This window comes from Podarcis erhardii (assembly GCF_964252035.2).
Source record: "Podarcis erhardii genome assembly, chromosome: 9".
Taxonomy (NCBI): domain Eukaryota; kingdom Metazoa; phylum Chordata; class Lepidosauria; order Squamata; family Lacertidae; genus Podarcis; species Podarcis erhardii.
Window position 1 is genome coordinate 76113345 of NC_138512.1, and position 25523 is coordinate 76138867.

General features: G+C 47.2%; 1 protein-coding gene across 2 annotated transcripts in view; it reads right to left on the bottom strand.

Moving 5' to 3' along the window:
- Positions 1-203: 203 nt before the first annotated feature.
- Positions 204-25523, bottom strand: part of GFRA4 (GDNF family receptor alpha 4) — a 139192-nt gene continuing 113872 nt past the window's right edge. For both annotated transcript variants that reach the window (XM_081877042.1, XM_081877041.1), the window contains exons 4-8: positions 24168-24513; positions 22214-22323; positions 19914-20048; positions 14315-14472; positions 204-3995 (exon numbers count right to left, since the gene is read on the bottom strand). In XM_081877042.1, the coding sequence (XP_081733168.1) occupies positions 3852-3995; positions 14315-14472; positions 19914-20048; positions 22214-22323; positions 24168-24513 (893 nt within the window). In that variant the 3' untranslated portion in view covers positions 204-3851. The remainder of the gene's footprint in view (positions 3996-14314; positions 14473-19913; positions 20049-22213; positions 22324-24167; positions 24514-25523) is intronic.

Here is a 25523-nt window from a genome sequence, read left to right on the forward strand (position 1 = left end):
ATAGGGCCCTCTTATGATCCTACAAAAGCCTTCCCCAACCTGCTGTCCTCCAGATGTTTTGACCTGCAGCCGCAGCTGGCAACGCCTCCCCTTGCTCCCAAATCATTGGCTTTGCTATTTGTTTTAGCTTGCAGGTTTCTAGCTCTCATGAGGCGTCATCGAGAAGACAAATAGGATGGGTGGGATTATGGATCGCTTTTCTCCCGTTCCAGTCAATGGAGCTACGTTGGTTTGAACTTGGAGAGTAGCGATTCAACTCAGTTTACGCCTGGCGGGCAAAGCTAGATTTCGAAACAGGGTGGCAAAGATGTTCTAAACCCTCAAGTGGCAAGGGAATGTGGAAAGTTTAAAGATGCCTGAATTCTCCTCTGCCAAACCTCTTTAGGTTCATTCTGGGATTTCTCAGGCTCTGCCGTAGCTTTTTCCATCATGAAAACTGGGGGCAGGGCAGGGAGGAGAATAATAAAATCATAGCATTGTAGAGTTGGAAGGGACACAGCTAAGTTTTATCTCTTAGGATAAATAACAGCTAGGCACCCATCACATTCCAGAAAAATAATCTGCAAATCAACTTGATGACTGCCAATGGAAATATGAGTTTATATCGGTTGCGGCCATCAGCATTTTAAACCTTCTCCCCTTTCCACATATTTCTCCAGCCAGAAGATACTACTTCATGCTGGTGATGATAACCGTCAGATTCTTTTGTAAAACTTTGCCCCCCTTTCTAAAATAACATTTTAGTGATTTTCCAAAATTTGATAGCAGACTCAGAAGTCTGAGTTCCTCTTTTGGGATTTCAGTGCCCTCCTCAGATTTTCTTTCCACCACTTTGGTGACCAAGTGCTAAGAAAATGCTGAGCCCTCCACCTCTGGTTTGCAGCCAGGAAAATGTGCAGCATGTCAGGTGAATATGTGATGTGTCTGAACAAACAAAACCAGGAGCTCTGAGTCAGTGGGCTCCATCAGCTACCTTCTGCCTTAATGTGAAAAGCATCCATCACCACAAAGGACTTGAAATGTTTGCAGTGTCCTCAGAAGGGCAAGCTGAACCAAGTGACCAAATGGTCACCTGAAACATCTAGGCCAGGCACCCCCAACCTGTGGCCCTCCAGATGTTTTAGCCTACAACTCCCATGATCCCTAGCTAATGGGACCAATGGTCAAACATGATGGGAATTGTAGTCTAAAACATCTGGAGGGCTGAAGGTTGGGGATGCCTGATCTAGGCTGTTTCTGGGCCGTGTGAACTGAGCAAACGCCAACCTTTATTATTTACTTATTTTATTTATTTATCGGATTTCTATACGACCCTTTGTCAAAAGATCTCAGGGTGGTTCATGGGATAAAAACACGAGATAAAAGCCACCGGTGCAGCAAAGAATCGCTTACTGATGTTGCAAAGGAGGGGTTGCAAACACTGCCCTGCAATGCTGCAGAACATGGCTGGGGGATTTCTTTCCACAGAGGGCCACATGGCATTCTGGAGGGCCACATACCAGTGGCAGGTGGGACCAGAGGGGCAAGAATGAGTGACAATTGCAATTTTTTTGTTTGTGCAATAGGCTGGCTTCTGGACCTGGGGTTCTTCATCTCAGCTGCAGGATATCTTTAGGATGCGTGTCTCAGACTGCAAGGGGCAGAACGATACTTCGGGCAGAACCAGTCTATAGAAATGCAGTTCTAGTTCAGAGAACCAGGCAGGGCAGACTTTGGCTTTTCAAACTTCAGTGGTGCCCTTTGCGAGGCCAAAATTGGGTGCCCCCTGCCTCTTTGCCTTTTGCCCTGCTCAATTCACTACATTATAGTTGTGCCGGTCTGTGGTGCCCCTAGGCTTGGTGCCCAGTGCAGCATAACCAGTTGAGCTGCCCCTAAATCCATCTCTGGGCCAGGAATCAAAGAACCAGCTAGTGGCCAATATAGATGAAGATACCTCTAAGTTTCTTTGTAGGTGGATGGGATGGTAATGTACTGGAATAGTTCCCTCTTTCACTTCCCCCAAGCTTGATCATCCCTGCATTTTCTCGCTTTGCCAAATTTGTGTGCTCATGTGCACCACCCAACAAGTTTGCTGGGCATGCCGGAATTCTGATGCACGCATGAAGAGGAAACATTCCCTTCCGTAAGAACAAACGCCTGCATGTTGAGCCCTGGAGAGCTCTGGAATGTAGGTAGGTCAATTTCTGTGTGTGTTTTCTTAAAAAATAATCCTGTGCACAAGAAGAGGGAGGCCGCATTTCAATGCAAGGTTCAGGGCCTTTAAGTCCCTTGATCAGAATGCTCTCCATGGGGTCTGACCTCCATCTTGAATTGGGGTCAAAGTATTGTGTCGGAATCTAACTATGGTTGACCCACATGAGCCGTGACCATGAAATGGGAGATGTAATGCATTGCTAGGCAAGTTGAGATGGTGGAAGGAGTAATTCCCACCCCCATAGATCCAGTTGACACTCTCAGGACCATCGCTTGTTATAAATGTTCCCTTGAACCTGTGGATCAGCCATTGCTGATCAGAACCCGCCGCAGATGGAATATCCATTACATACACTCACAACCCAAAACAGTTCTTCTCTGAGAAGATATAATTCAAATGTTTGGCTGAGTGGTCAATTCATGCATCTGGACATCAGTCCTGAAGGTGACATTCTGCCTCCGATCCCAGTGGTTTCTGTTTTCCGGCAGCAAATGTTTGGATGTGCAAGATGTGTTGTTTGGGGATCTCAAAATACCAGATGGTTGAAATGTTTGAGATTAAGATTTTTAAGACTTCTGTCCTGCAAACTCTTTCCTGGACCAAATTACAGGGATGGGTTTTCTGTGGTAAGTACCAAACTGTCCTTTGAAAATCACCGAGGGAGAGTCTCTCAAATATAACTCAGTGGATTGCGTTGAAGATTTCAGTGAATCAGCAGCATGAATCGGCCTTCAATACAAGTGTCTAGAAGGGCCATCCAGGCTGAAGAAGCACACACCAGTTGTATGAGAAGATTCCAGGTCCATCTACAATTGCTCTCTTGTAGAGTATCAGGTGAGGTGTGGTTTTATCCTTCGAGGTGCTGTGCTGGAACCAAGTCAATGCCTTGCTGGTAAGAATGGGTGGTTCAGAAGTTCAGTCCTGCTGGTCCTGTCTAAACTCTCCTCGTGAAGTTCCAATCAAGCATGGATTTTCAAACAAAAGCCCTCTGCTCAACAGATTATAGACCCCATTTCCCACCCAAAAATTGTGGCCAAGGAGAGAGTCAAGATACCCAGACTTGTCTGTCTCATTCTGAGTCTGGAGACCCAGGTCTCAAGGACAAAGCACTCAGTTCTTCCCTCCCCCTCCCCTTCTTAAAAAAAATATGGAGATTGGGTAGTGTCACTACCGCAAGATGGGAGTATTGGCATGATGAAGCAGTCCAGTTCTTTGACTCAACACATGGAGAAGTTGGGGCGATAGCCTACTTCAACCCATTCTTGGAAGGTTTTCCAAGATGGTAGCAAAATCCTAGTGTGCTGGGGACGTTCCTAAGACTGTTTCAGCCTACCAAAGCAGGCAACTTTTACTGACCTGCTAAATATGGGGGCCAAAAGAAGCTAATGTGAATTATTCCTTGCTGTAACCCATGATGGATCACACGTTTCCTTGCAGGGACTGATTTCTGGGTCCTTCTACAGATGAACACATTGTGGCTCACCAGAAAGGTGTCGACAAACAAGCTGATGAGATGAGTGTCTTTCCTTTCCTCCCAGTAACCTTGAAGAGGGAGGGAGCCAGGAGCTGGCGAGGCTTTCGCCCCAGCTCCCCGATTCGAAAACAAACAAACAGAGAGCAGTCCGGTCAGGGCGCTTGAGTGTGGGCGCGCTCCAATTCACATGGACGCCAGGAGGAAAGTACTGCTAGAAGTGGAACACCACATCACCAACCAGCCGTTCATGGCCAGTGACAGCGCTGAGCTGGAGCCGTCAGACGCTAGGTGGGTGGCATCTTGTAGAAGCTTCTCCTCTGCAGATACCTGGAAAGAGAAAACCAGCAAAGGCAGGAAGTTAACACCTGGATGAGTTGTTAGTGTGCAGTTCCATCTGCGCTATAGCAAGGCCTCCCCCAAAGAGTCATGGGAACCAGAGTTTCTTAAGGGCTCTGGGCTTGTTAGGAGGCCTCTATCCCCATAACAGAGCTACAGTTCTCCCTGGGAAGAGAGATTGACTACTAAACCATTCCAGGAACTGTACCCAGGTGAAGGGAACAGGGGACTATGGTTTGATACTGAATCATGGAACTGTAGAGCTGGAAGGGACTCCAAAGGCCATCTAGTCCAGCCCCTGAAATGCAGGAATAAATGTGCAGTGCATTCATTGTATAGTGTGGATCTGAAGTGGGTGGACTTGGATTAGGTCAGGAGTGGGAGGGAAGCAGTGTTTGTGGTTCTAGCGCCAGGTAGAGTTCAGGGATGGGGGTCACATGAAAAGGCCTTCTCTGTGGTGGTGCCCCATCTGCGGAATGACCTCCCCTCTGAGGGTAACAGCTGGCAACCTTGTTATTAGCCTTTTATCCCAGGGCCTTTGGGAGGGTGACTTCTTGCTTGTCTGTATGCATGAGAGAGGTGTGTAGAAACATTTGCATCCACTGGCTCCACCCACTTTTGCCTCTGGCCCCGCCCAGTAGTGCATGGCGCCCACTGGTTGTGTGAAATTCCTGGAGGCAACAGCAGGTGGCGACAGAGCCAATGGCGTGTAGTTCATTCCTTTGCTCTTTCGTGTTGTGTTTGGGAGGAAGCTGGTGGCCAGCGCCACCTGGTGGCTAGCTGTGAGAAAGCAGGCAGGCAGGCAGGCAGGTGGGAGATGGATGAAGGCAGACAAGGTGCCTCATTTGCCCAGATGAACCAGCCTCCTCTGTCCTCACCTACTTCTGGGATGTGGCCCCTAGAAGCTTGACAAGAAGGGAATGCGGCCCTCAAAGTCTATCAAAGGTTTCGTGTCTCTCCCTTACAACAAAAAGAAAGATTCAGGTAGGTAGCCGTGTTGGTCTGACGCAGTCACTATATATATATTGTCCAGTAGCACCTTAGAGACCAACTCAGTTTGTTCTTGGTACAAGCTTTTGTGTGCGAAAGCTTATACCAAGAACAAACTTAGTTGGTCTCTAAGGCGCTGTGGTCTAAAGCACTGAGCCTAGGGCTTGCCAATCAGAAGATTGGTGGTTCGAATCCCCACGACGGGGTGAGCTCCCATTGCTTGGTCCCTGCTCTTGCCTACCTAGCAGTCCGAAAGCACGTCAAAGTGCAAGTAGATAAGTAGGTACCGCTCTGGCGGGAAGGTAAACGGTGTTTCCATGCGCTACTCTGGTTCACCAGAAGCGGCTTAGTCATGCTGGCCACATGACCCGGAAGCTGTACGCCGGCTCCCTCGACCAATAAAGCGAGATGAGCGCCACAACCCAAGAGTCGTCCGCGACTGGACTTAACAGTCAGGGGGTACCTTTACCTTTACCTTTACCTTTAAGGTGCTACTGGACAATTTTTTTAAAAAAAATATATATTTCAACAAAAAGAAAGCATCTGAAGTATTTCTAAAGAACAACAAAGCAATAACATGAGCAGCACAAAAGATGGGTATTTCCTTCCCCCCAGTCTTACAACCAAACATAGGAGCCAACTTCCAGGGTCAAGGTGCCTTCAGCCCCCCAAGAAAATACTTGAAGGGGACACCCGCCCAAGTTAATAGGCACTGCCATTCAAATGGTGTGTACACGGCATGTCTTGAGATCAATAATGGGGGGCATGGCTTACCTGGGCCCCCTGATATTTGATTCAAGTTGGCACCCCTGCAACCAAAAGACCCCTTTACCTGGAGATGGCAGAGATAAGCCAAAGTGAGCATGTACCTGACGGTTCACCTGCAGCCTCTTTGTGGCTGCTCTCAGAGCCCTAAAATAGGTACCAGGATCCGTCTGAGGCAAGGTGATCAAACAGCCGCTTGCTATATTAAGCCGCAGCTCGCAGCCAAGGCCATGATGAATAGGTGAGTCTCGACTCTCAATAGCTCAAGTTCAGATCTGAACACTTTGCAGCTAGCAAGGTCTTAGATCTGAGGTACACAAATACTCTGTGCTAAGCATCTGACACACACACACACACACACACACACACACACACACCTTACGCCGGTGGGTACCAGGCTTACATCTTAGTTCTGGTTATCCAAAGAATTGTCAGAAATAAGGGGAAACTGAAGCAGCTAAGGATTTACAGTGGTGCCCCGCAAGACGAACGCCTCACAAGACGGAAAACCCACTAGACGAAAGGGTTTTCCATTTTGGAGGTGCTTCGCAAAATGAATTTCCCTATGGGCTTGCTTTGCAAGACGAAAATGTCTTGCGAGTTCCTGCGGGTTTTTTCCCCTCCCCCCCTTTCCTAAGCCGCTAAGCCGCTTATCAGCTGATCCGCTAATAAGCCGCTTAACAGCTGATTGCTAAAAGCCGCTAAACCGCTAATAGCACTAATCCGCTAAGCTGTCAATGGGCTTGCTTCGCAAGACGAAAAAACCGCTATACGAAGAGCCTCACGGAACGGATTAATTTTGTCTTGCGAGGCACCACTGTAGCTGCATTTCTTCTCTCTCGCCTGTGCTTCTCTCCTCGAGGGAAAGGGGTAGAACATCAGGGGTATAGGTCAAAGGTCAGGGGGAGAACATCTGCTCTGAATGCAGAAGGTCTCAGGTTCAGCCCCGACAACATCTTCAGGGAGGCCTGGGAGAGGCACGCCTCCGAACTGGCTGCTGCCAGTCAGTGTAGACAAGGCATGGGGGATCTCCAGCCAACTTAGACCTGGCACAGATTCGAATCTGCCCCAGGGGGCCATTTGCCCTCAAGCATGCCCTGCTGCCCCACATTTGATCTACGTCATCAGGTAAATGGGCACATGAAAATGCGGCTGCAAAGGAACATCCAGTAGTTTAAAATAGCCCTTTGGCTAGCAGAGCTCCTTTGGAGTGGCCTTTTTGCAGGTGTGGTTTGGTGTCAGGAGCTGGAGTCAGCAATTAAAAAACCAGTGTCCATGAAGGTAACTATAATATTAATAATATTATAATAATTTATTATTTGTACCCAGCCCATGTGGCTGGGTTTCCCAAGCCACTCTGGGTGGCTTCCACAGAAACCCAAAATACACTAAAACGTCACACATTAAAAGCTTCCCTGAACAGGGCTGCCTTCAGATGTCTTCTGAATGTCAGGTAGTTGTCTATCACTTTGACATCTCCTGGGAGGGCTTTCCACAGGGCAGGCGCCACTACCGAGAAGGCCCTCTGCCTGATTCCCTTTAGCTTTGCTTCTTCCAATGAGGGAACCGCCAGAAGGCCCTCGGCACTGGACCTCAGTGTCCGGGCAGAACGATGGAGGTGGAGACACTCCTTCAGATATACTGGAGTGAGGCAGTTTAGGGCTTTAAAGGTCAACACCAACACTTTGAATTGTGCTCAGAAACGTACTGGGAGCCAATGTAGGTCTTTCAAGACCGGTGTTATGTGGGCTCGGCGGCTGCCCCCAGTCACCAGTCTAGCTGCCGCATTCTGGATTAGTTGTAGTTTCTAGGTCACCTTCAAAGGTAGCCCCACATAGAGCACATTGCAGCAGTCCAAGCGGGAGATAACCAGAGCATGCACCACTCTGGCGAGACAGTCTGCGGGCAGGTAGGGTCTCATCCTGTGTACCAGATGGAGCTGGCAGACAGCTGCCCTGGACACAGAATTGACCTGCGCCGCCATGGACAGCTATGAGTCCAAAATGACTCCCAGGCTGTGCATCTTTAAACTCTTTAAACTCTTTGTTTAAAGAAACCAAAACTGCACAGGTCTAGTGCTCCCAGAAACTCTTCCCAGCAATCTTGTCCTTGTGAGGCAGTTGCAAGGGCTGAGTGTCCTCGCCTTCCCACAGCTGCCTAAATCCCCTCTTCTCCAAGGTTCCCCCCCCCCAAGCAATCAGAGACTACATCTGCACACAAGCAATCGCTCCTCTGCTCTTTTCATTTCTCTCTGTGTTCTGGGAGACCAGCGAGAAGGGATGCTGGTTGCAGTAGGAAGGGGAGACTACCTGAACTCTTCAGGAGCCGGCATCAACTCTGTCTCCTGGAGTCAGAATTGCTCTCTGCCAAAGCCTCTTCCTGCTCACTAAACCGTTACCTCTTCTGCCGCCTCCTCCCAAGTCTGTGTCAGGAGCTCATCCTACACTCGAGTAGGACCCTGGCAGAGACACATGCCCAACTGGCATGTTCCCTCCCTCCTGGTCGATCGTTCGGGAGCTTCAAAAGCTTTCTTCAGCCCAAACATCACAGCGACCGATGCCAACAGACACCGGCACACTTAGGGATCCGCAGAGTCTTCGCAGTTTGCCTAACAGACCTCAGCAACTCAGCATTTTGGCTAATCTACTTACAAATAAACACACACGGAGCACAGCAACATGGCTCCCTTTCTCTCTAGCATCAGACAGCAAAGAGAAAAAACAAAGGACAATAGTCCCACTTCACAGAACCAAGTAACACAAACATCCTGTCTCCGTCACTTCCCACTCTGTGGAGTCAAAACATATACAGTGGTACCTCGGGTTACATATGCTTCAGGTTACTGTATTTTTTGCTCTATAAGACTCACTTTTTCCCTCCTAAAAAATAAGGGGAAATGTGTGTGCGTCTTATGGAGCGAATGCAGGCTGCACAGCTATCCCAGAAGCCAGAACAGCAAGAGGGATTACTGCTTTCACTGCGCAGCGATCCCTCTTGCTGTTCTGGCTTCTGAGATTCAGAATATTTTTTTTTCTTGTTTTCCTCCTCCAAAAACTAGGTGCGTCTTGTGGTCTGGTGCGTCTTATAGAGCGAAAAATACGGTACATATGCTTCAGGTTACAGACTCCACTAACCCAGAAATAGTGCTTCAGGTTAAGAACTTTGCTTCAGGATGAGAAAAGAAATCGCATGGCAGCAGTGGGAGGCCCCATTAGCTAAAGTGGTGCTTCAGGTTAAGAACAGTTTCAGGTTAAGTACGGACCTCCGGAACGAATTAAGTACTTAACCCGAGGTATCACTGTACAGTCATGTGAAAGACAACAATCCCATGACTGCCATCACGGAGCGGGAATTCTAACAGTTCCTTCTGGCCACTGTTCCTTCTGGCCTACTACCACCAAGCCCTGGGCTATGAGCTTTCTTCCCTCTGGGGGTTCCCCAGCTTGTGCCTCCCACCACGCTTCTGCATCCTGCCAGTCCATGACATTTGGATTCAAACCACACCTATCAATAGACACATTTCACCCATAGATGAAAGTCCATTTGCGGGTGTTGCTTTCATCCAAACTGTGCCTGCAAATACACGATGTGAGGTTCAGTGTCTGTGCCAATCCACTGTTTGGTGCTGACAGTAAGCCTTTTTGAAGCCGTCTCACCCCCCAAGACAGTGACACCTCTCACGTTTTTATCCCCCCAAAAGTTTTTGATTGAGTTCCACTGAAATGAGGCTGCATTTTAATGTTTTAATATTGTATTTAAATTTTGTTTTTTAAGCTGTACAGTGGTACCTCAGGTTAAGTACTTAATTCATTCCGGAGGTCCATATTTAACCTGAAACTGTTCTTATCCTGAATCACCACTTTAGCTAATGGGGCCTCCTGCTGCTGCCTCACCGCTGGAGCACGATTTCTGTTCTCATCCTGAAGCAAAGTTCTTAACCTGAAGCACTATTTCTGGGTTAGCGGAGTCTGTAACCTGAAGTGTATGTAACCTGAAGCGTATGTAACCTGAGGTACCACTGTATTCTAATCAATTGTTTTTATATTTGGTGTTAGCAGCCCTGAGCCCGGTCTTGGCTGGAGAGGGCGGAGTATAAATAAATTATTATTATTATTATTATTATTATTATTATTATTATTATTATTATTACTTCGTCTCTCTGGGTGGTGTGCAAAACCATTGCCTTCCACATTTGGTAGAGACAAATACTGGATGTGCAGGACACACACTGTCCTGTTCCTGGAAATCTGTTGACTTTACTGCTTTGTGGCACGAATTTGGGGAGGCACACAGAAATGAGTTTGATTCAATGGGGAAAATCTCCCTCCCTCCCTCCCTGCTTTCAGGAGAGACAGCTCCTCGGACAGAGATGCAGCTTCACAAGCCCTTCTCCGTAAGCTGGGAGTAGGGGTGTTAGATGCCGTTTCTTTGAAACCTCCCGCTCCTGCTGTCTAATCGGCTTAGCTCTTCTCTTATCCCACAGCTGCTGGGCGCCAGGAGGAGTTAAAGATGGCAAAGGAAGTTCAGCTCCGAGCATGGAAGAAACAGCGGCAGCAGCCAAAGGAAGAATTCCCAGCAAGGCAATCTTATTGGATCTGGTGCTGCTGCTGTTGCTGGTGCACGCATGACTTTCAAATCAAAGGGGGAAAACAAACAACTTCTTAGAAGCAGGTGGATCTATCAATTTCAGTTCCTCCCCATTTCCAGTCGTAGGTTCAGCTCTTTCCCATTTCCACACCAGCTTGTGATTGTTGAAGAAAAAATAGAAGGTCCTCATCAAAACTGATCAGCATTTTATTGCAAATTTCTCCTAATGCTCTCATTTCTATATGCATTTTTTCCTTGGACGCACAATTTTGCAAAGGGCTTTCCCCCAACTACAATGCAAGCATTTTTCACTAATGCATACATTAAATGCACTTTCCCCCCAATATATGCAGGTTTGACCCATGTTACTTGGCTGGAGAAGCATCCCAGCAAAATTCAGGGATATGCAGATTTCAAAGGAATTGTGCTTCGGCTCTTAGTGCAAATGAGTGAGGTTCGCCTTTAAATGAGAACTGGTTCGAATTCCTCCCTTACTCTTGGTTACAACTTCGTGGAATAAAAACGAATCAAAGCTGGAAGCAGTCTCTTGGCAACAGACTCTGAGCTCCCTCGTCCTGTGTTTGCTTCTTGAGTGCAAAGTAGGGGCAGCATTTCTGCTATAGAAGCAGCAGGTGTGTGTCGGTGTGCTTAACCCTCTCCCTTCCCTATGCCCTTCCGCTGAATCCTCTCCCTCCACTGGGTTTCACAGCACTTGACTGGGAACCTGACTTCAGAAGAAGGGGGAAATGGTTGAGGTAAGGAGAGTCACTGAGGACAACTGGGGGATGAGGTAGGGTTGAACACCCACCCCACCCACCCCACTTCTGCTCCCCAAATGCTCCTCCCCTCCTCAAATATGCATCTCAGAATATCCAGCGTGACCCTTTTATGGTCCATGTACACAATGAAATATCACTGGTGAAAATAATTTAAGAAAATTGTCCAGTAGCACCTTAGAGACCAGCTAAGTTTGTTCTGGGTATAAGCTTTCGTGCGCATGCACACTTCTTCAGATACACTGAAACAGAAGTCACCAGACCCTTATATATTGTGGGAGGGTGGAGTGGGGTTTTTCTCAGAAGGTTAGTAGGAGATGGGTGATTGACTCAATGGGTATGGTAAACAACTGCAAGTAGTCCTACAGGAAAAAGCAAGAGAAGTTGCTGAATTACAACTTATTACTAGACAGCATCTTAAAAAGCAGAGACATCACCTTTGTCGACAAAGGTCCGTATAGTTAAAGCTATGGTTTTCCCAGTAGTGATGTATGGAAGTGAGAGCTGGAGCATAAAGAAGGCTAATTGCTGAAGAATGGATGCTTTTGAATTACGGTGCTGGAGGAGACTCTTGAGAGTCCCATGGACTGCAAGAAGATCCAACCTCTCCATTCTGAAGGAAATCAGCCCTGAGTGCTCACTGGAAGGACAGATCGTGAAGCTGAGGCTCCAAGACTTTGGCCACCTCATGAGAAGAGAAGACTCCCTGGAAAAGACCCTGATGTTGGGAAAGATGGAGGGCACAAGGAGAAGGGGACGACAAAGGATGAGATGATTGGATAATGTTCTCGAAGCTACCAGCATGTGTTTGACCAAACTGCGGGAGGCAGTGGAAGACAGGAGGGCCTGGTGTGCTCTGGTTCATGGGGTCACGAATAGGCGGACATGACTAAATGACTGAACAACAACAACATTAGACTGAAAACTATGGACAGACCTGGTCTGAACAGAGATATTGGATTCTTGTCTCATTGCATATGCTCAAGCTATTTTTGGTCATCTGCATACTATCCCTTGCTTTTTCCTGTAGGACTAATTGCAGTCATTAACAGTTGTCAACAGGTTTACCATACCCCTTGAGTCTATCACCCATCTCCTACTACCCTCCTGAGCAAAACCCCACCCCACCCTCTCCCTATATATAAGGGTCTGGTGACTTCTGTTTCAGTGTATCTGAAGAAGTGTGCATGCGCACGAAAGCTTATCCCCAGAACAAACTTAGCTGGTCTCTAAGGTGCTACTGGACAATTTTCTCATTTTTATTTATTTATTTTGCCTGCATCAGACCAACACAGCGACCTACCAGAATCTAGAATCACTGGTGAAAGTTAGAGAACCTCATGCCCCTTGCTTGTCCTGGTTTAGCTTAGTTGGTAGAACATGAGACTCTTAATCTCGGAGTTCAAGCCCCACGTTGAGCAAAAGACTCAATGCAGGGAGTTGAGCTAGGTGACTCTCGTGGTCTCTTCCAACTCCACCATTCTGTGATTCTACAGTGGTGCCCCGCAAGACGAACGCCTCGCAAGACGGAAAACCCGCTAGACGAAAGGGTTTTCCGTTTTGGAGGCGCTTCGCAAGACAAATTTCCCTATGGGCTTGCTTCGCAAGACGGAATGTCTTGCGAGTTCCTGTGGGTTTTCCTCCCTTTGGCCCCCTTTTCCTAAGCCGCTTATCAGCTGATCCTCTGATAAGCCGCTTATCAGCTGATCCGCTAAAAGCCGCTAAACCGCTAATAGCACTAATCCGCTAAGCTGTCAATGGGCTTGCTTCGCAAGACGAAAAAACCGCTATACGAAGAGCCTCACGGAATGGATTAATTTCGTCTTGCGAGGCACCACTGTATACATATTGCAATGTTTGTGTGCTTGCTTCTAGAACAGGGAGCCCTACCCAAATCTGCTCTGGAAGATTGGGGGAATCTCCAGAACAGATTTGGAGGAGTGCCCTTGCCTGTTCATGGTGAGAGGGAGGGCAAGTTCCTTTGAGGAGCTGGCAGTCATTGTTCTAGCGGTTCTCATGCATGAGATACCACCTAGGTCTCTTTCTGAATGAAACAACTGGTTGTCAGAACTTCTGGAAAGCAACCAACCAATTAAACCCCTGTGTTGCAACCAATTATCAGTAATATCCAAGGCAACACAATGACCAAGCACAACAATGCAATATCAACAGAAACTCTTTATATAATCCATACAGAACATTGGACAATATGAAATACAGTGGTGCCTCGCAAGACAAAAATAATTCATTCCGCGAGTCTCTTCGTCTAGCGGTTTTTTCGTCTTGCGAAGCACGGCCATTAGCGGCTATTAGTGGCTTAGCGGCTTAGAAAAAGGAAAAAAAGGGGGAAAAACTCGCAAGACTCGCAAGACGTTTTCGTCTTGCGAAGCAAGCCCATAGGGAAATTCGTCTTGCGAAGCGCCTCGAAAAATGGAAAACCGTTTCGTCTAGTGAGTTTTTCGCCTTGCGAGGCATTCGTCTTGCGGGGCACCACTGTATATGAAATATGCACTCTCCGCAAAACCAAACAAACAGAAATCTTATAAATCTCTGAAAGTCACAAAATGTGCACTCTTGATGGATTCTCTTGAAAACATAGAACCAAATAAACATAAGCCTTATAAGCCTCTGAGAGTCTTTGTAGACTATGCAAGTCTCTGAAAGAAGCAATAGGTCAGATTCTTATCTGGTGAAAACAAGCTTTGCATTATGACATCCAACGCTGCCGAAGTGGTCCGCAAACAGACGTAGTGAACAGTGATTCCGGATATATCCACTGTTTTGTGGAATTCTTCTTCAGCACAGCAGAAGGATACAGAAATGCTTCATAAACCCATCTATATGGTGAATGGAATGGTATAACCACAATATCTATGGTGCTGTGGTCATAACGTTACATAACATGTGCTAAAGAAGAATTACAGCTTGTTTTCACCAAGCAAGAATCTAACCTATTGCTTCTTTCAGAGACTTGCATAGTCTCTAATGACTTTCAGAGACTTATAGGAACTTCTGGAAAGGCAGTGCAAAAGTTGAAAACAGCCTGCGGGTGGGAACGATGCTGGTTGATGGCCCAAGGAGGGTGTCCCTTGGTCTGTGTCTGCTCAATTTTCCTCTATGTAAGATAGGATGGTGTTGAAAACGTCTTTCACGGCTACCCTGCTTGTTCCCTGGGCTGTACCCTCTGCCTACCTTGGTGGGCTGTAGCTGTTCGAAGATGTTCTCTCTGAGGGTGGCTGCTGCCTTGTTGGCGTTCCTCTCCTGCTTGCGCATCTGCGTCGTGGGAGGGGTGGAGGAGCCCAGGGCAGCGCTCAGGTACGTCCCGTTCCCAAAGGCCTGGATGGCATTCTCTGAAAGAGGAAAGCAGGATCGTTCCCCTCGTTTCTACACAGGAAGCTGCTTTATACTGTACTTTAAATGTAATGATGGGTTATCTCCTGCTTGGACTACAGTGGTACCTCAGGTTACAGATGGTTCAGGTTATAGACGCTTCAGGTTACAGACTCAGCTAACCCAGAAATATTACCTCGGGTTAAGAACTTTGCTTCAGGATGAGAACAGAAATCGCATGGCGGCAGCGCGGCAGCAGCAGGAGGCCCCATTAGCTAAAGTGGTCTTCAGGTTAAGAACCGTTTCAGGTTAAGAACAGACCTCCGGAACAAATTAAGTTCTTAACTTGAGGTACCACTGTACTGCCATGCGCTCTACGTGGGGCTACATTTGAAGGTGATGTGGAAACTACAACTAATCCAGAATGCGGCAGCTAGACTGGTGCCTGGGGCAGCCACTGTGACCATATAACAGCGGTCCTGAAAGACCTTCATTGGCTCCCAGTATGTTTCCGAGCACAATTCAAAGTGTTGGTGCTGACCTTAAAAGCCCTTTAAAGCCCAGTATACCTGAATGAGCATCTCCACCCCCATTGTTCAGCCCGGACACTGAGGTCCTCCTCTGAGAGCCTTCTGATGGTTCCCTCACTGTGAGAAGTGAGGTTACAAGGAACCAGGTAGAGGGCCTTCTCAGTGTTGGCACCTGCCCTGTGGAACGCCCTCCCATCAGATGTCAAGGAAATAAACAACTATCTGACTTTTAGAAAACATCTGAAGTCAGCCCTGTTTGGGATGTTTTTAATTTTTATGTTTTTTCGTGTTTTTAATATTCTGTTGGGAGCCGCCCAGAGTGGCTGGGGAAACCCAGCCAGATGGGCGGGGTATAAATAATAAATTGTAAATAATAATAAATATATAATTGTGCATGGCACAGGGTAAGTGGATAGAGAATGAGGTTTTTCTTCCCTCTCTCCAAACTCCAACCTGTGGGCCACCAATGAAGCACAGTGAAGAGCTTAAAAGCTCTTTTGGAAACAGGTCTGATTGGGGCAACCCCACAAGTAAAGACCTTTTAAGTTCAGCGCCTTGCTTGCTGAGCAAGGCCCACTCTGTGTTTGGGCTCTGGGAACACGTGGGGATTCTCTCACGTATCCTCACCCACTAGATGTGGCCTCCCTGCAACTCTCTCCTAAAACTCTCCAAGTGCACTCCTGTGTAATGTGAATAATTTAACTGCCTTGTGGAGACAGAGGGAGATGATTTATGTATCCCGGTCCCTTTTTCATTTAAAGATCTCCACTCCTTCTGCCCCCTTGCTGCATGTCGAGGGCCGGAGATATTAATCTGATATGTGCGGTTTCCAGGCTCCAGTTTCAGAAATGCTTCTGCAGCAAACCCTCTCCTCATTTACAGGCGATGTCGTGGGATATGCTCGTAAGACAGGACTTCTCGTGGCCAGGAACTCGTTCTCCCATCCCCATTTTCACCTGATTTCACACTGCAATTTACTCTGCAACAGCCTGTCTTCCTGTGATTTAAAAGCCAAAAAGGGTGTTTGTGTTCTTTTGGTGAAAGGTATGCTAGAAAACAGCCTAATTGTCTCAGGATCACTTATTGATGTTTTGAAATATACCACAGCAGTGTGAAACGGCAGGCTGTTCCCGGCATGGTGCCTGAGTGTTCATGCACATAAATTTGCATGCATTTGCACCAGAAACATGATGCAGCCGCTCCTTAGTCCGGGGGTCTAACTTGTTGAGACTTTGGAGAGTTTTGAGTAGCAGGCAAGGCAAGGACACTGGACAGCTCAGGCTATAGATTCCACAAGAGCAGCACTTAAATGTTGTTTCAGCACCAGCCAGCCTCTGACTGAGCCTTAAATAGGAGCTGCTGGTCAACATTGGCTGGTAGCCCCAACTTCATCAGGAGGAGCCTCTCAATTTAAAGGGGCCCAGCCTACGTTAGCAGTCATTGGCAGACTGTGGTTCCTCTATGGCAGGAATAGGCAAACCAGATGTTTTGGGACCACAACTCCCATCACCTCCAGCTAACAGGACCAGTGGTCAGGGATGATGGGAATTGTAGTCTCAAAAAACATCTGGAGGGCCGAGTTTGCCTATGCCTGCTCTACGGTTTGTAAGCCTGAGTTCCCTTTGTCAAAGGAGGTGAATATGGCCTCTGAGCAAGGGAGGTCCTGGCACAAACAGTGTCTTCTTGTGAAACTACTTCTGGTGTAGGTATGCACAACTGGGGATGGACCTGTCAGGTTTTGGGGAATTGACAGTAAACAAAAGATCAAATGAAAGGAACGTCTTACCACTTAGAATCTTTAATAGTCACAATGTAAGAACAAAGAACATGTTTACTAGAAATGGTGGTGCTCTCCATTAAGGGTCACCCCCCCCCGTCCCTATTAAACTATGTCTTGTAATCTGAGTTTGTAGTCTCTGTTCTGACACTTTCTGAGTTCCCCATGTCCTTGGAGAAGGGGTGTGTGTGAATCTGTTACCCCCTCTTTCCCAGTGTTGTTTCTTCTTCTAGCTGTTCCCCATCCAGTATTTCCCAGCTTCTGCCTTCTGAACTATGTCCCTCTGCAAACCACTGTTCCAAATCTATACTGCCCTCCTGCTCCTGGGAAGATTCAGGGTCCGGATCAGGAGCAGGGGGAGAGGGTGGCTCCCACCATTTCTCCTCAGTGCAGCCCTCCTCAGCCCAGTCCCTGACAGGCCCTGAGGGCAATTCCTTCTTCTACTATGTGTCCTCAGCTTCATCTCCTGAGATCTATGGGCATGCATATGGGTAAAGGTAAAGGGACCCCTGACCATTAGCTTCAGTTGAGGCCGACTCTGGGGTTGCGGTGCTCATCTGGCTTTATTGGCCGAGGGAGCCGGTGTACAGCTTCTGGGTTGTGTGGCCGGCATGACTAAGCCACTTCTGGCGAACCAGAGCAGCGCACAGAAACACCGTTTACTTTCCCTCCAGAAAGTACCTATTTATCTACTTTCACTTTGACGTGCTTTCGAACTGCTAGGTTGGCAGGAGCAGGGACCGAGCAACGGGAGCTCACCCCGTCACAGGGATTTGAACCGCTGACCTTCTGATTGGCAAGTCCTAGGCTCTGTGGTTTAACCCACAGCGCCACCCGCGTCCCATATGCATATGGGTATACAACTTTAATAAATAACAACAACAAAGAAGAATGACTAAAATATACACACGCATAGTTAAAAGCTGCAATGAAGAAATGCAAATATGCCATCCCATTGAAACGTTAAAATGTAAGCATCTGTGGCTGACATATACAATACAGTGGTACCTTGGGTTAAGTACTTAATTCGTTCTGGAGGTTCCTACTTAACCTGAAACTGTTCTTAACCTGAAGAACCACTTTAGCTAATGGGGCCTCCTCCTGCTGCTGCGCCACCAGAGCACGATTTCTGTTCTCATCCTGAAGCAAACTTCTTAACCTGAAGCACTATTTCTGGGTTAGCGGAGTCTGTAACCTGAAGCATCTGTAACCTGAAGCGTATGTAACCTGAGGTACCACTGTAAAGGAATCCTGTTGTAACAATGCGGTTGTTTAACTCAGGTGTGCAGGAGATGCTAAAGGAAGGCAAGGATTTTCCTGACCTATGGCTGCCCTCTTCCCACCATCTAAAGAGGCTCAGTGTAGCCAGGCACTGAATGTCTGGCCGCTGTGCTGGCGAAGTTAGCACCCTCGAGGCCACGAGGCCTGCCCTTGTCAGAGAGTTCTCGTAAAGAGGGGACGCTCCGTCCTTAGCAGCCACCGAGATCCAATCTGTTGCAAGGTCTGCTCTTGTCAGATCTCCTTGATTCTCGACAGCCTCGCGTCCTTCTCAGGACGCTGATGAGTCTTGACGTGCTCAACCTGCCAGAGATTTTTCTTCCCTGCTTCTGACATTTGAAAGACCTGGCTGCCTGCTTCACCTCCTCCTCCTCCTCGCGCCACTCTCAAGGACCGAGACATCCATTTTGGAGCAGAAGGATTCTCCTTACTCAGAGTGACCCTGGGTTTGGGATTGAGAGAGAAGGAAGGGGGCACCCGTCCCCCAACTCTGCTGCTTGGGAGAACCATTGGGTTCCCATATTTCAAAAAGTGATTTATTTATTTTTAGGAAACCACCCAAATTGTTTAGCTTTTCTTGCCCAGAGCTGAAAGGATGACAAGATACCCACCAGGGCAGACCGGCAGAAATTAAATTATAGGACTATGCAGAGATGGTAAGATTAACTGGGAAAGTCAAAAATCAGGAGGATCAAAAAAGAGAATGGGACAAATATATATGGGACTTAAAAGACCACTGTAAACACTTGAACTCTTGGGCATGGTTTAAATAACTCTTGCAATGATACATAGATTTTGGATACAATGCAGGGTGGTGAATTAGACCAGGGGTCAGCAAACTTTTTCAGCAGGGGGCCGGTCCACTGTCCCTCAGACCTTGTGGGGGGCTGGACTATATTTTGAAATATATATACTGTATGAATGAATTCCTATGCCCCACAAATAACCCAGAGATGCATTTTAAATAAAAGGACACATTCTACTCGTGTAAAAACACGCTGATTCCTGGACTGTCCGTGGGCCGGATTGAGAAGGCGATTGGGCCGGATCCGGCCCCCAGGCCTTAGTTTGCCTACCCATGAATTAGACAGATGTGCAGTTAAAAAAGCTACTTAAAGAACCCACAGAGGGGAGGAGGGAAGTCTGGAGTTTTGGAATAATTTTGTGCAATGTTTATTATTTGTTATAATATTACCTGTGTGAATGAATTTGTAAAAATCAAATGGAAACAATTTTAAAAAACCAAAAACAAAATTGTTCAGTTTTTTTCGGGGAAACTCCCTGAAATGTCAGGTTTCCCCTGACATTTTGATGCTTCGGCAAAATGCCCCCTACCTTCATGCCATTTTTTTAAAAAAATAGTATTTATTAAGTTTTTAACAAGAAAAGGGTTACAAAACAGTAGAAAAAAACACACACAAAAATACAAAAACCAAAAATAAGCATAAAAAGAAAAAAGAAAATCCCTCTTTCTAATATCTTACCACTCATTTACTTATTTTCATGACTTCCTCACACCTCCCTTTTTTGTTTTCCATTTAAAAATTTGTTCAGCAAATCCATACCCTCTTAGTTTACCCTTAATTGTTTATCCTCACATATTATAACTTCAAATTTTCGTCTAATATCAATCCATTCTTACATATTCTTATTTTGCCTTATTACTAGAACCACTTCGTTTCATTCCAACGTCATTAACATTCAATAATTTTACAGTGTTTCTGTAGATAGATTTTAAATTTCTTCCAGTCTTCTTCCACCAACTCTTCTCCCTGGTCTCGGATTCTGCCAGTCATTTCCCCCTGATGCCATTTTTACACCCGAAAAACCAAGACATGTCAGGAATTTTCCTGCCGTATGGCAAGCCTATACTTACGGAGGCAGAGATTCTTTGTGAAGAGGTGTAGGAAGTTTTCGCATTCCTCCTGCCTGTTCCCGCTAGCGTTGCACGTACACCAGGGTGCAATGTTTGAAGTCGAGTTGTCAATGTAGTTTGGGGTGATGGGACTACCTGCCAGGAGGTGGAATGGGGAGTGGGAAATAGGGAGAGAGAGAGAGAGAGAATATTTGTTGATGAGTGGAGGACAAAACCCAATCCTATGTCAAACTCTGGCAACAGGTCAGGAATAGCTGCTCCAGATAAAAACGCCCATATTCATATCATGCATCGAAAGCACCATGATTCCTCTTGGAACAGTCCAAAGAATTCTGGGAGCTGTAGTTTAAGGGCACTGAGAGTTGTCATTCCCCTTACACAGCTACAATTCCCAGAGTGGTTTTACAATCCATCCCTCTTCCCAGGGAGCTCTGGGAATTGTAGTTCTGGAAAGGGAACATGGGGGTCTCCTAGCAACTCTCAGCACCCTCAACAGACTGCAGCTCCCAGAATTCTTTGAGGGAAACCATGAATGTTTAAAATGCCATCATGTTGCTGTCAATGACCAGGGTGTCTATGTGGCCAATGACCGCTCCCCACTTAAAACGGGGGGCGCCTTTTGCGTGGACGCGTGCAGCCCTGGATCTGGAGTGGCCCCATCAGCATAGGCTTTGCCTTCCCTCAGGTGGGATACCTGGAGGTCCCCGCCTACCCCAGCGAGTTGTCCAATCCCACCTGGGGGAAGTGTTGCCAGGGAAACCAGGCCAGGTAAGGGGAGGGATTACCTGCCCACACAATAGAGGGTGGATCTTAATTGTTAATCCTCACTTGGCTCCAGAGCTTCTCCCACCCTACCCACCCTCAGTTAATGTCTTCTTTTGCAGGTTAACTTTTCTTCATAGGTTTTGCAGGTTAACCTGTCTCCACAGGTATGCGGGCGCTGCTACGATAAGGTCGCTGTTAAAGGGCCGGAAAGGAATTTCCCTGCATTGGCAGGTTTCGCCTTTCCCGTAGCAAAACGTCACAACTTTGGCGGTATCAGGCCTTGGGCGGAATCCTTTAGTCCATCTTCCTCTTTGCGGCGGCGATACCAGGGTTCCCCGTTAAAGGGGTTTTTGAAGGGAGGCTTTGGCCGTACGCCGAAAGGTCGTCATTGCTCTCCCCTGCGGCGGCGTAATGGGGGCGGCTATCTCTGCTTGAACATATGTTCTCCAGAGCCGGCCCATCCCCCCCACACACACTGGATAACCCTGATGCTCCCTAGGTCCCCGGCTGGGGACTAGGGAGGGAGAACGCCCAATGCCTGAGCCAAGGTCTACCCACATTTGAAATTTAATAAAGTTGTGGCCAATTTAATCCCATAGCACGTTGTCTAGAGTCGTTATTCCACATGACGGGGGGACCACTCGGGATCTGGGGACTCCGCCTGTCCACGCAAAGGGATTTGGCAATTTTCTTAGAAGCACCAGATGTGTGGATAATCCAAGAGCTTTTGTTTAACTGAGGTTCAGTTCAGTGGGTAAGACAGGATTTTCACAAGGCACAATCACAGAACAAAGACAGAAGCTCTTGGACTTGGGGTAATTAATTGGTAAATAATATGATCAAAATATGGGTCAAGCAAAAGTGTGGATGAACCCCTTGAAAGGTTGAGATGGGTATATTGTTGCAGTCAACAATAGAATAAAAAGAGCCAGTGTGGTGTAGTGGTTAAGAGCAGTGGACTCGTAATCTGGTGAACCAGGTTCGCTTCCCCGCTCCTCCACATAGTGATAAAGCGGGATATCAATTCCAAACTCTTCTTCTTCTTCAACAACTGTGGGTTTTAAGTAAAATGCTGCTGCTGCTGTCTTTTATTTTAAGCATTAAGAAGAGTTTGGATTTGATATCCTGCTTTATCACTACCTGAAGGAGTCTCAAAGCGGCTAACATTCTCCTTTCCCTTCCTCCCCACAACAAACACTCTGTGAGGTGAGTGGGGCTGAGAGACTTCAGAGAAGTGTGACTAGCCCAAGGTCACCCAGCAGCTGCATGTGGGGGAGCGGGGAATCGAACCCGGTTCACCAGATTACGAGTCCACCGCTCTTAACCACTGCACCACACTGGCATTAAGCTACACATGATCTGATGCTTTGCAATGTTTCAAAGGACCCTGGGTTTCTGTTCACATTCTGTGCCAGTTAGGGCTGTAATCTTCAGCATGGAGGAATCGCCAATGGAGCAATGTTTGAATTAACATGGCAGCGATTTTTCTGGGTGGCTGAAAACAAGCAAAATTTAAGCAAATCCCTGTTATGTACCTATGATCCCAGTATAGGCCAGCAGACAGGCAGCGTAATTCTCCCTCTGGCACCCTGTCGCAGACTGCGCAGAGGATTGGCAGTTGAACTGGAACTCAGCGTAACGGGATCTGGGAGAGAGGCAAAAGGGGAGAAGTTACAGATAGGTAGCCGTGTTGGTCTGCCATAGTCAAAACAAAATAAAAAAATTCCTTCCAGTAGCACCTTAAAGACCAACTAAGTTAGTTCTTGGTATGAGCTTTCGGAAGAAGTGTGCATTCACACGAAAGCTCATACCAAGAACTAACTTAGTTGGTCTTTAAGGTGCTACTGGAAGGAATTTTTTTATTTTGTTTTGAAAAGGGGAGAAGTTATTTGCAATTTGACATGCTCATATCAAAAGCAAACTCTTGACAAGGCAGCCTTTCCCAGCCTGATGCCCTCCTGATGTTTTTCACTGCCATGCCTTTCAGCAAGGGCTATAAGATTCATGCCTTGCAGGGGGTTGGACGAGAAGATCCTTGGGATCCCTTCCAACAGTTCTATGATCCTTGGGATCCCTTCCAACAGTTCTATGATCCTTGGGAATCCCTTCCAACAGTTCTATGATTCCCCACTTGTGATCCCCAGCTGCTGGCGTTCAGAATCATGTCACCTCGGATACGTCCTGGTTCCTGCTCCTGCTTCTCATTCTTCACTATGGACACAATTTTTATTTTTTTTTATGCATGCGTTCAGAAGGTAACTGATCTATCTCTCTATCTCTCTATCTCTCTATCTCTCTATCTCTCTATCTCTCTATCTCTCTATCTCTCTATCTCTCTATCTCTCTATCTCTCTATTTCCTGTGAGCTCCAGTGGCACTGCTAAGCACCAATGTCAAGGGAGAAAGATGCTGTGGAGCTTTTGCCCCAAACTCAAGCAGAGTTTCCACATGCACAAACACAAGGGTGTCGTACATTTCTGACACCATGTTGCAGCTCCAGCAAGGACAAGGGGTCCCATTGGCCTATACAGATAACTCAAGCCTGCTCAGGACCAAGGGCATCCCAATCAAAGGCTTCTCTCGCTCTCTTTGTGCAAAACAAAGGAAACACAAAAGAACATTTTTATTTTTTACTTCCTCTGCAGATGCCTGGGACTAACAGTGAGCTGGACCTGATCGCCAGCACCATGGTTCTTAAGCACATCACACTGGACGCTTGCTCTGCACCAAGGGGCTGGGTGCATGAAAAAGAAACCCCACGCTGTGGCCTCTTTTCCATCACCTCTATAAGGGGAACAGAGACGGGCTTTCTTTTTTAACCTCAGGCTCCAGAGTTCATTTTGCATACCATGAAACCACCTGAAAATGATTTACAGATGGTATTTAACTCCGAGTAGACTTACTAAAATGTATAAGTCCGAATCAGATAAGTACTGGAGATGTGAAGAGGTTGAGGGTACGTTTTATCATATGTGATGGAAGTGCAAAAGGGTAAAAGAATATTGGGAAATGATATAAAATGATTTGAAAAAAATGTTTAAAAGTATCTTTCCAAAAAAACCAGAGCGCTGTTTGTTGGGGATAATTCAGATGGAAATTCCCAGGCGTCAAAAACGACTATTTATGTATGCTACTACTGTTTTGTTAGCCCCAAAATGGAAAACAAGCAAGAAAGAAGAATGGCAACTTAAACTGATGGAATATGCGCAGCTTGCACATTTAACATATAGAATAACAGAATGAGAAGAATGCACGTTTAAAGAAGACTGGAAAATGTTTACTGAATAATATGAGTGAAAATTGTGTTCATTCAAAAATGCCAGAAGCATTGAGATAAATTCAACAGTGTGAATAAGATTTGATGGATGTAACAATGGATTACTGGATGGTTTAGCTCATGTAAAATATGCAGGGGTGTACAGTATGCAAAGCGAACCACAGAAACAGAGTTCCACTTTGCAGTATCAAGGGGCGTGAAATGCAACGTACCTGCAGACGTAGTTCACCCGGCAGGAGTCGAGGGGCCCCAAGCAGTTGGGTCTCTCCTTGGCCTCGTAGGAGCAGGTGGGCACAATGGTCTGCCTGCGCCTCTCCGCGCAGGCCGTGTCGTCACAGGGGCAGAAGAGCAGCTCGTGCGTGTACTCGGGGGGCACGCGGTCAAAGAACTTCCGCAAGGCCTTGTGGCACTTGGAGCGGTTGCAGGTGTCCGCCCGGGCCGTGCGGCGGATGCAGGATGAGACATACTCGGTCCGAAGGCGCTGGCAAACCTCGTCCACATTGCAGGCCTTGGCGGCATCCAAGCAGCGGTTCACCTGGGTGACCTCGTTCTCAGAGCCTGCGGGGCAGAGATACGCCAGTCCAAAATGCCCATCCTTGCATTGGGGTGGGGTGGATGAGCCTTTCAACACTAGGATACTATACTTCTATGGCTTAACTACTACTACTACTACTATTACTACTACTACTACTACTAATAATAAATTGATAAGGTAAAGGTAAAGGGACCCCTGACCATTAGGTCCAGTCGTGACCGACTCTGGGGTTGCGGCGCTCATCTCGCTTTATTGGCCGAGGGAGCCGGCGTACAGCTTCTGGGTCATATGGCCAGCATGACTAAGCCGCTTCTGGCAGACCAGAGCAGCGCACGGAAACACCGTTTACCTTCCCACCAGAGTGGTACCTATTTATCTTACTTGCACTGGCATGCTTTTGAACTGCTAGGTTGGCAGGAGCAGGGACTGAGCAACGAGAGCTCACCCTGTTGCGGGGATTCGAACCGCCGACCTTCTGATTGGCAAGTCCTAGGCTCTGTGGTTTAACCCACAGCGCCACCTGCGTCCCTGTAATAAATTGATATACCACCCTATAAGGGACGCAGGTAGCACTGTGGGTTAAACCACAGAGCCTAGGGCTTGCCGATTAGAACGTTGGCGGTTTGAATCCCTGCAACGGGGTGAGCTCCCGTTGCTCGGTCCCTGCTCCTGCCAACCTAGCAGTTCGAAAGCATGTCAAAGTACAAGTAGATAAATAGGTACTGCTCCGGTGGGAAGGTAAACGGCGTTTCTGTATGCTGATCTGGTTCGCCAGAAGCGGCTTAGTCATGCTGGCCACATGACCCAGAAGCTGTACGCCTGCTCCCTCGGCCAGTAAAGCAAGATGAGCGCCGCAACTCCAGAGTTGTCAGCAACTGGACCTAATGATCAGGGGTCCCTTTACCTTTAACTCCTGGAGTCTCTCGCTGCTTTGAGGTTGGGGTGGCAAGATTCAAACTTGAGTATCCCAATTTTATGGTGTCATGGTTAGAGAGTCAGACTAGGACCTGGGACACCGGGGTTCATATATTTA